We start from the raw sequence: 11,439 nt of genomic DNA, 5'->3' as shown, positions 1-11,439 counted from the left end.
TTGAAAGCCTCTGATCATTGAACATATCATTATAAAGAATCAAAACTTTTAATTAAAAATTAAAACCAAATCTTAATTATACGTATCATGCCAAACAGTTCAGAAACAGATTGTAATTTGGACTACTCTGCTTCTCATCTTCCCCTTTACATTAACATTACTACTATTTTTAGTAATCACACTTGCAAAAATAAATTCTTTGTATGGTCTGGAAATCTGAAATTAACCCTTTCAATTGATTATTTTTAAAGAGAATTATCATGAGAAACAGAAAAGATGCAAGGTCATAAATAACTTCTAAATCTTGGACAAGTTGTGTCTTGCTTTTGAGCTACGAACCTTACAAATGAAAGCTAAGAACATTCTGAATGCCCTATTCAATAAACTCATTTTCCAGAAGTCTAAGTTCATTCTCTACTTCAACAAAATTCATCCCCTAAAAGTTATCAATTCAGTGTATTTCCAGCTTTTAGTAGGGCACTGTTTCAAGATCATGAGATAGATGATTCCGGACATCAGGTTCAATTACTGTCAATCAGATATGCGTAACAGAAATACTGATTAAATTGCTATGGAAGTAAAAATAATGATGTCACGTTTGCTGGTTAGAAATCTAAAGTAATTTTTTTTATTACTATTTTTGCAATGTGAGAACTAAAACCAAATGATACTTTATTGATGGTATAGAAGTTTCCCTGTTTCATTAAGTATTATTTTCCAGAAAGCCTTCACTGATGAGCTATTATGAAAATATTTCAAGAACTGTTCTATTCATACTTGCGCGCAAGTCTCGGGTCTAACCCATTCCTTTCTAATGCTATGCCATTCCCTTCACACCTCCCCTTCTGAGATTTTTTAAAAATGTTGTCAGTTGCCTTCAGATGTAGGTCTGACCAACTGTTTCACGCTTAGTGTGCCAACAGCTACTCAACAGCCACGGTCTATCAGTTTGATACAAGCTTTTCTGTGGGTTGTGGAATAGAATAGGATGCAGAACTTCCATCCAGTATCCTGGGACTGGCTATCCTTGCTATGAAGGGAGAGAGACTGCTTCACCTGGAGCACGTACGAGAGTGGACTTTTCTTTTTGATTAATCCAACAAAGTGTACTTCAGGGCTCTCCAAACACCGAAATCTCAGTATTTCCCCTATCTCTTCCCCCCCTCTTAGTCACTAGGGCTAGAAAATTACCATATGGATTTCCCCCCCCCCCCCTTCACATTTATGAATTCCAGAAGGTCCTGTTAAACAAATCCAACCAAATTTAACCAAATCTGATTTGATTAGACAAAGAGAGTTCTAGGCTTCCAGACTCTCCTCATTCCATTACTTTTGTTCATCGATGGTTTTCTTGAAAGTAGCAAGAGTTTGTTTATATTAAAATTTCTTGCAATAAGTGGCATGCAAAAATTAATTATATTTCTAAATGCTTATCTAATATTTTGGTAATTTCTGTAAGCAGACATAATAGTATTGGGAATTAAGCGTAAGAGGGAAGTAAAAGTGTAATGTTTACTTCAATAGAAGGAAGGCTGCATCATTCTCTTAATGATGTACTGAGACCAATTAACCTTATTGCACCTTCTTACATGCCTTCAAAAGAGTACTGGAGCATCAATTTGGACACAAATGTTCTCAAGAAACACCGGTGGAGTCAGGTGATCAACTTCAAGATTAGTACTAATACACTACTGAAGTAACAACACTAGCATTTAATTTTAAAGTAACCAATAGTACATCTTACTTTAGTACATGGTAAAGCTAACTGACGGATATGCAGTTTTTAAAGTAAGAACTGCTTGCTTAGGGGGAAAAGATTTTGTTTTCCTATTAAGATATTTCCATCACCTGTCCTTTTCCTTGATTTCTGTCCAACCATGGAAAAACTGATCAAAGAACTGCTAAAAGGCTTCTTCTGACATATAGCTTACTTTATTACTAAAAGAATTAAACTTTTTTTTTTAAATTGTGGAAAAGTACATCATTTCCGTAAGTGGAATGGAGTTTTCATGCAGCTGTTCACAAGGAAAACTTAATTAAAAGGACTAGCCTGGTATTAAAATCAAAGCACCCATTTTTAACAGTTTGCAGTCCGCTGTGAAACATACACTTATTCCAGGGACCCATTTCTGGAACACTAGTTTTACTCTTTCCTCATGAAAATCACAGCTGAGTTTCATCACTGTTACTTTAGACTGATACTCACAGACGCTCATCGCTCTCCTGTTACCCCAGCCCTGCTCTCATCAGACCCCCAGCGGTTCATTTCTGTCCAGTGACTCTTTCTTGGTACTACTGCTAGTATTCCTGAAGCCACACAATAAATCTGATCAGGGGAAAAGCAATCCAAATCAAAACTGACTCCTTTCCTTTTTCTCTCCCACAAAGAAAAGTTTCCCTCATGCCTCTAGGAGTTGTGTCTTAAAACGTAGGTGGTTTTCCAGTTACATTGGCTCCTATGCAAGTTACCCTAGGTTTGCTCAGTCTATCTAAAATACTCCTCTTGAAGCTGAAGTTATGTCCAAACTTTCAAAACAAGGCTCCTCATGGAATCTGCCCTAATCACAGAAGGAACACAATTCTGGTAAAACAGTACAGTTTCTTTGTACCAAGTCTAGCCACCTTAACTTTCGAAAGGATCACTTAAGGATACCAATAGATTTCTTAATAAGACCTGAAAAACCCTACATTATTTAAAAACTCTCATAATATATACCAGACAATTTTTTACATTTGCATTAAAAAAGCAAAATAGTATGTATAATCCAGGTAATTGAAGTCATATATATAAAAATTTGTTAGACAACACAATTTAAAGTCTCCATCAGAAAACTACATACCATTTTTCTGAAATCCCTGAACTTGATTTTCATTTTTATGTTTCCAGGCAGAAATGTTGCAAGTTGCATTTTGACCAAATACTGTACTATGTGTTTTTGCTTTTTGGAAACAGGATTGCTTCTCTGGAGATTTTACTCTCACCAACTGATTGTCCTTATGGTTTAAAATGGAACACTCCTAGGTTAATAAGGAAAAGTTAATTTTAAAACCATTTTCACAAAAATTCCCCAAAAGAAACAAGATCCAAACTTACTATCTGAAAATTTCAAGTTACAATTGGTATCTTAGCCTCCCATCTCTCCCCTTCTGAAACAAAAAAGAAATGAAAGGTAATGTTTTCTCTGCACAAATCTTTGAGACATGCTGTCGGCAAGAACCTCCTTTCAGAGCACACATGCTCTGAATGAGCCAGACTGGATTCCTTCAGCCAGCAATGTCCACGCTTTTTTCTTTTCATTCTCTGTGGGTTCTCTGTTGTGAGAGTGGAATGAAGTACTTAATGCCTCCACACTTAAATCGTAATCCAAAAGGCAAAGTTGGGCTTAGTTAGGATCTAGCAGTTGAAAGGCTAGCAGTGGGAGAAGACAGCTGCATGAGTCTCTAGGACAGGTTTGATATTATACAATTCTGATGAAAACATTCACGTGTATAACCCATGTCCAACAGGATGACTAGGGCAAGACCTCAGCATAGATGGACATTTTTAAAATTTAAAGATAAAAATATCCATCTGTTCTTCCTATAAGGGCACAGTTATCCTAATCTTAAATGAGCAGAGTTCAAAATTTGATGTCAATGGTCTGTAAGACACCATCAATCCGCTCTTTACCTTGGCAGAGAAGTGGCTATTAGCATGTCAGATACAGAAGTGAAGTCAGGGCTGAATGAACTTAACTTCAGAATTTTATAATCTGGTACTGTCTCCCATTCAACGACTCTAAACAATGTCAAGCAGTAGACCATAAACTATTAAGTTTATAAGACCGTAAGACCATAATTACTAAGTGAGAGGAGATGATCTTTGTGCTCTCCTCTAAAGAAACTAGCCTTGCTTCCTGTTCTCTGGAAGAAGTAGAACTCCTTCCAATCAGTCATAAGATTGAGAGCTTGGGAGCCTTGCTAGATATGTATTGTCTTTTGTAGTTTGTTTTGTTTTGTTTTTAAGATAGGTCATCAAAGGGCTTGTCATCAAAAGACTGTACCTAACCACAAAGTTCCCCACCAAATCAGCATGCCAGGTATGGTCTAGGAAACTTGAAGCTAGTTTATGAAAAGAAGCGGCGGACAATTTTTCCCCAGAAATGCGCTTCTCCACAGGCACACATTTTAAAACTTGGTAATAACAATTAAAAAAAAAAAAAAAGGCAAGAACAACAGAAACAAATATCCTCACAACTACTTTTTATGCACATACTTCAGTTTCCTCTGACACTACCTTTGCCTTTGTCATAGAACACATTAATTTTATTGCCAGCTTACAATATTTGTCCTGCATTTATTCCTTGTTTTCAACATAATACTTGATGCAACATGCTCTCTATTATCACCTGACAGCCTCTCCCCTCACTCAGGCTCCCTGCAACTGAATAAAATAGGGAATGGATGCTTTAGATGGGAAGCCTATCACTTTTGTATCACAATTTAACTCCTACCTTTGTTCTAAGAAGCTGAGATTTATTCTGAAACATGTTAGTATTCACATCATTTTCTCTGCAACTGTTTTCAGCCCCCGCAGTATCCATAATGCTGCTTCCACAAGTCTGTGTATTATAACCACTGTCCACCTGAAATCAAGAAGCAGGGCTTTAAAAAGGTATACTGCACTTTATCACCAATAAACCCCTCCGATTCTCATACCTGGCATGACTTGCATTTGATTAACAGAACTTAATCCAACAAACCAACTACCACCAGTTAACAACAAAAGCAAATCATATAAACAGGTGTGTCAGAATTAGTCTGAATTAAGTTAAACGTATTGCTTTAACACAGTAACACAGAAATCATTTGTAATTGCTATGCTGACTCCACTGAGAGAGGAAAAAGGGGGCGAGGGGGAAGGAATAAAAGTCACAATACCACCTGCATGCCACATCCAATAAGAGAAAATAGACAATTGCTTCCAGAACAGTATACATACTAGAAGTTAGTATGTCGAGCTCAGTTTTACAGAGAAGCAAAAAAAGACTTTTCTTTTTACCTGAATACTACTGTTGTCACAAGGAATTGCGCTGCTTTCTGCAAGAGGTGACATGCACATGCGAGAGTTTTCAATACTGAAAGTAATCCCTGTCATAAAGCTGGTCATTGGTGCATTGCTATTGCCAATTGTTTCTTTTATCCAAGTGTTTTCCTCTGACACTTCAGCTGCATCAGCCATATCTACAGTATTATTTTCCTTTAAGCCTTCTATATCCTGAAATGATGACAACCTTTGATGACAAGCTTCCGAGTGATCTGGTGCAATAGACACAGTTGCTACCACAAGATGTGTACCATGTGCAAAAGTATCACCGTCTTGCTGACATAAGTTTATTCCATTATCCATTTCTGGGAACCGAGCTTCTGCTGGAGAAGCATTTTCCTTGTCTTCCTCATCCTCACCATGATTTTCAACTGGAATTGGTATCCTAATGACAGAAGTCTGATACTGGGCAGTTCCTCTGCATGCTCCCAGCCTCATAGGAGAACAATTTTTAATCGGAGAACAACCATCTATATAAGGACTTCTTGTACTTGGGGGTGTCATTCTATTTGAGGAAGAAGGAATATCTGGAGAACAAAATGTAAATTTTCTTTGGTCTGTCCACAGAAGAAAGACAAAAAAAAAAAGGGAAAAAAGTTATTCTATTAGATGATGGAGTTAACGACATCATTCTCAAAACACTACAGTCCTTTGAATAATTATAGCCAACCACATAGTATTTCATTCAGCACTCCTTCCCAGCTCCAAGGGGGAGTTTAAACTGCATTTAAACTATCATGGTAAAGGCAAGTTTTTATCCCTTTTTTACCACCAAATTTGTTTCTTATGACATAGTTTGTTGTATCAGAGGCCTTGTATTTTCAAATGGCAATACCACACACTGTTCACAGGAAGAATGTGTGAAGGCTGGTTCTGTGGCTTTCTTCCAAAAAAAAAAAAAAAAATTACACATATTCTATAGGCATTTAAAAAAATTTGGGCTAGCAATAAAATTTTCAAGAAAATCAAACCTATGCAGTCTCCATATATAACGGTGTTGAAATACCACAAGGCTTATCAGAGCAAAGTCATGTACGAATGTGGTGTTATGTCTTTCCAGGCAATGGACAAAACATAAAATACTAACATTTTCTAGAGCAACAGACACAAAATGTTGATGATTTCTTCACTAGTCAGTTTCATTTCAAATAATCTTGATGATCTTGACATGACTTGAAAACTCAAGCTAAACATTCTTTGTCCAATTAAAATGCTTCAGGTTGGGCCAAATCAGAATTGTGACCCGACTTCTGGCTTTGAACCCCCTCCTCACACTAGATTAATCCTCTAAGTTTTTTTCATTCCTACTAGGTCTCAATTCCTTCTTTTAAAACATTTTCCCTAGTTGATTATTTGCAAGCAGATACACTTCACTGTTTCACATCATTAAGATATTTCACTGCTGAACAATAAATGTGTCAATATAGGAGGAGACTGCTGGTCTGCCAAGCACAGTAACTTGACTCCGAACAGAAAAAAGTTCCAGTAAGAATGCAGCAGTTTTTATAATTAAAGTATATAAATCAAGAAAGAATAATACATATACAATTAAACCATACCTGACAGTGGCGTCTTTCTTATGTGAAAAGCAATTGGCGAAAAAGTAGGAGAACCATTATGTGCAGGAGAGCCCTCTGGAAATGTGGGACTGGTTATACTTCCAAGACTATAAGCCCTTGTTCCTCCCTGGATAGGACTTGAGGAAAACTGACCCTTCAGTTAAAAAAAAAAAAAAAGAAAGGAAAAAAGCGTATTTTCATAATGTAAACTTTGATTAATATGTATATATAAAAAGTGTTCTAATTAAAAAGCTTAATATGGCAGCACTGGGGAAAACTAATCCCGTACAACTGTACAATGACAATCTCTGTCATTAGTTTAGCTTAAATATTCCAGTTGCAACTCTTCCCTTGGACTTTATGCTTCCACATAGGAAAAGAGCAATGGATTCAAACTGTCACATAATACCAACCAGGACTATAATATCCGTTATATTTAAGAACTGTGATAAGCCTAAATAGGGAATTAATGCTATCTGTGTATATAGTCAAGTATTTAATCTCAATTTCTTACTCATAACAATGCAGATGAAATCCAGCCACTATTTATATTTTAACGGAATCCATATTCTCTGAATTATTTAACTCAGAAGCAGACACAATACTTTTCCTTAAGAAAAAAGAATAGTGGTTGTGATCTTGCTTAAGAGTATGGTACAAAAAAGTCACTTCTAGTGGTATAATTATGTTGTAGGAATTCTTTACTAGGTTACCACAGTGAGGACTTCTTTTTTTTAAGCCACAATCTTGCTGGGGTACCTTTTTTCCCCAGGCGCTTTAGCTGCCAAACAGATGAAACCATACCACCTAAACCAGTTTAGATGTGCTATGTCCACCTGGGAATACGATTCATCCGGCTTAATTTAAAAAACAGACATTATATTCTGTTCTAATAAATGTCTATTCATCTGAAATCTCTGGTCAATGGAAAAGAAAAAAGCATATTTAGCACTGCATTCAAAGATCCACAAGTCATTTCTTCCACCATAAATGAGTTCAGGAGCTATAAGAAAAGTAATTCTATCACCTGTTCATATCAACAAGTATTTTACATAGCAGTTCATGGATTTAAACAAAGGCCTTTTTTTTGTATACACATTTTATGAAAAAAATGGTTTCAACATGCTTTCACCAAACCTTGCATATGTATCAATTCCTACTTCCTTTTCATAACATAAAATTAAAGCATAATTCCTTTTATACAAAAGAATAGCAGCACAGCATAATTTGATATAATAAAAAGTCAATATATTCTTTCAAGACTTTTTTTGTTCACATAAATTTTTTCTGAAATTGGAATTTGAAAAAAAAAAAAACCCCAAAAAAACCCAAAAAACAACAAACACCTTTGGTCTAATACCTACTCTCTCATAAAGTAGTTGTAGCTTATTAAAAACATGGTTGTTCATCTTGTGAAGTCTGTTAGAACACAGAATTGGTACAGCCTGCTCTAAGAACTACTCTTGTGCCAGCTATGTCACACCCCATCCAGCCCCCAAAACAGGCTACTTACTGAACCAGATGTTTCCAGAGGGCTTCTGCACCGGACTGGAGATATGTCAATTGAACAAAGCACTCCAAGTGGCTGACTACTGCATGGACTATGAAGAGAAGGGGACAAACACTCAGATACGCTTCCATTTTCTTCTAAAAACAGCTTTCTTCTGAGTGATGAAGAGCTCAGATTTTCCTGAGACTGATCTGCAAATTCATCAGTTCTAAAATATTCACCTAGAAACATGGAAGAGAAGTCGTTTCCAATAAGAATGCAAGGAAAAAAAAAATATTTTCCACTACAGAGAAATATATAACTAAATTAAAACATTTAATCCAATTTACCAATACAGCAAGGAATTAATCTAATTTAGGCACCTATCCCAAAGGATCAATTTTTGTTATCATTACAAAAAGTCCACTTTGTCTATCGAGGTTCCACTTCTGCCTATCATCCTTTAATACTAAAGTCTGCATTTAAAAAAAAACCACATAAATATTGGCTAGCATCTACTTACCGGCCTTTTCCCAAAATTGTATTCTTCTTCACATTTGAGTTGTGAAAAAGGGGTTATTATACTACCCAAGCAAAACTAGACCTTTTTTCAGGTCTCCCATATGCTTTGATGGTCATCGTGACACATCCAAAGGCAAACCAGATTGAACTCAAAGAAAGTCAAAGCACTTAGCAGTTTACAGTGGAAGAGCATACAGAGGTTAACAAAGACCCATTAAAATACGCCGAGATTATTTTAGTTTTTTGCTCTTGCTCCATTCGAATTGGATATTTCTTGTAGAAGAAATTTTTCATGCATTCACAAACTATGCATTGATGGAAGCATTTGTTAAGATGAAACACAAAGGCAATAAACAGGGTTCTGTTTTTCTGTTTTAATTTTGATGACCCACAATCAGCATTGTAAACTTCAATACTGGGATAGGAGCATTCAGCCAAAAACCTCTGAGCTGGCTATACCCACTATTCCCATATATGAGCTGTAAGAACAGGCCTTTCCAGCCCCCTTGTCTGAGAAGCTGGCAGCAATCGCTTGATATAGCAGTTACAATCAGACAGTTAATTTGGACTTGTCTCCCCACTCAGCGGTCATAGCTTTTTTGCCACCACACAACTTCTAGTCACCACTGTGGCTTCAGTTAAATTAAAGGCACAGAATTATAGCATAGCTTTGCTCAAGGCAAGATTGGGCTATAAGCCTCATTGCCAGCAATCTCCAAGTCAAACAGCTCTGCTAAGTTAAATAACTGCTCTATTTGGGGGAGGCAGGTGTCTTCTGCTGACTACCTTTTATGCATTCAGAATTGTTAATCAATTTCCAATTGTTCTCCTCTTTTATCTTTATGTCTACATTCAAATCATATCATTTAACTCAGATGTCCCATGCAACATGCAGTAACTGTTTAGAACACATACTTAAAACTTTCATTCATATATTCATTTTCAATATTTCATAAGACAAAAAAAGCAAACAATACAAAAACAAGTTTTCTATTTAGATATTCATAATTAAATTTAGGTATTACATGACATACCTAGTATTTTCTCTAAATTAAAATCCACTGGCAAAGAGAGTACTGTCTGACAAGCAGCTGCAATGAATAAAACCAACAAAATTAGCTTGCAGGGACTTTTTACTAAAACTGTAGAAACAAAAATTCACTTTCAAATTGCGTTGCAATTAAGCTATTTAAGTTACAGTTGCAATACGGAAAAGTGTTAATTAAAGCTAGGATTCTGATCTGACAACACTATATACAGCACACTCGGGCCTAGAGATAAAAAAACCCAAGTGTTATAACATAAAAGCCTCTAGAGAGGCATTCTTAACTGAGGAGAGAGGTCTCTGAAGAAAGGAAGGATTCAAAAGGAAATGGGAGAAAGATCATCAAAACACCCTGGAGAAAAACACTGCCTATTTATCTAAAATGAAACAGTTTAAAGGATGTCTTAAGATTTCTGCTATTTCTGCTATTTCTTCTTTAACCCAAAATGATCCAATACATTAAAGGTTTCTTGAAACTGTAATTTACCCATAAACTTGAGGCTTATATTCACTTTTTAATTCAGAAAAAGTGCATACACTGAGTTGGAAAAAATGCACTGTATGGTCTACAGAAGACGTCAGTTTTTACTTCTGAAAAAATATGAAAGAGTTTAATAGAATTAAACTACTATGAGAAGTGGACATTAAAATTAATAGTACCATACAGTTCAAGAAAAATTATTTCTACAGGAATATTAATAAAAAAACATTCCCTTTTGCAATTAAATAGCCATTAAAAAATGGGTTATTTTGCTTCAGAGAAAGCCTGTAATTTCACACATTGCCTTTTACCCACCATTGCTTTTCCCAGGCTGCAAAGTTAGTTGTCTTCCAATTGGAGAAATGGTATTTAGATCTATGGCTGTAAAACATATAAGAACTTAAATTTAAGCATGCATTGCATATAGAGTTTTGAAATCTAGCAGCAGTAAGGTTAGAATATTTAATACAACTAAACAAAATTTTTGCATCAAAGTTTGGAAGAGATTAGAAAGGCATACTGAAGAAAGGTTACCATTATAGCTGATTAAGAGAATTTCAGCACCTTTCTATTCAAAAAAAGCTTAGTGAAGTAGCATCAACTTTGCCCAGATCTTTGTCTCCTGCAGCCTCCTCTACATTACAGAGATCTAAAACAAACTCAGTTTATGCTTAGCCAAACTGGCTGTGTTCAAGTAAAACGCATTTCCAGAAAACCACGCACTCTGACTTGAAGACAAAGATGGAGAATCTAACACTCGAATCTTCTTACATAGCTAAGGAACACATTAGACCATTTTCTTTCACCACTCACTTTCCCAGGTCTAGGATCGTGGCTCTGCCCAAGTGACAATATTACAATTGACAATTAAAAATACACTATCGACAAGCTGCATCTCCTTGATAAAATATTTTAACAGTTTAGCTTCTTCCAAATCTTGCAAAAATCCCCAAACACTTATTTAAGAATTTCCTACCAAACAATACTGAATGCAAACAACACTTTATAGCTGATGTTTGTCCAACTTGTAATCCATTTACTATGTATTCTGTTGGTTATAAACTTTAATAACAGCAGCATTAATAATAAAATCTAATAATGGTGTAAATGAAATAAATTTAGAAAACCCACAACTCTACGTACAGTGACAGTCATCTAGCAGGACATTAAGAGGACACAGGAATTTACGAGGCAAGTAAGGGTCAAAAACCATGAAACTCATTTCCCATGTATTTGTATTGGCAGGAAAGCCGTCAG

The 11,439-nt window shown here is 35.8% G+C and overlaps 1 protein-coding gene across 1 annotated transcript in view; it reads right to left on the bottom strand.

Annotated features, from left to right (window-relative positions):
- Positions 1–2,780: 2,780 nt before the first annotated feature.
- BORA (bora, aurora kinase A activator) overlaps positions 2,781–11,439 on the bottom strand; it is a 15,599-nt gene continuing 6,940 nt past the window's right edge. Inside the window, exons 5-11 of the mRNA XM_009578049.1 lie at positions 10,498–10,563; positions 9,691–9,747; positions 8,159–8,376; positions 6,646–6,799; positions 5,042–5,643; positions 4,494–4,625; positions 2,781–3,018 (exon numbers count right to left, since the gene is read on the bottom strand). Of these exons, the coding sequence (XP_009576344.1) occupies positions 2,833–3,018; positions 4,494–4,625; positions 5,042–5,643; positions 6,646–6,799; positions 8,159–8,376; positions 9,691–9,747; positions 10,498–10,563 (1,415 nt within the window). The 3' untranslated portion in view covers positions 2,781–2,832. The remainder of the gene's footprint in view (positions 3,019–4,493; positions 4,626–5,041; positions 5,644–6,645; positions 6,800–8,158; positions 8,377–9,690; positions 9,748–10,497; positions 10,564–11,439) is intronic.

The sequence above is a fragment of the Fulmarus glacialis genome, unplaced genomic scaffold, assembly GCF_000690835.1.
Source record: "Fulmarus glacialis isolate BGI_N327 unplaced genomic scaffold, ASM69083v1 scaffold36645, whole genome shotgun sequence".
In the NCBI taxonomy this organism is placed as follows: domain Eukaryota; kingdom Metazoa; phylum Chordata; class Aves; order Procellariiformes; family Procellariidae; genus Fulmarus; species Fulmarus glacialis.
Note: the sequence above shows the minus strand (reverse complement) of the source record. Positions and strands in the feature narration are given on the sequence as shown.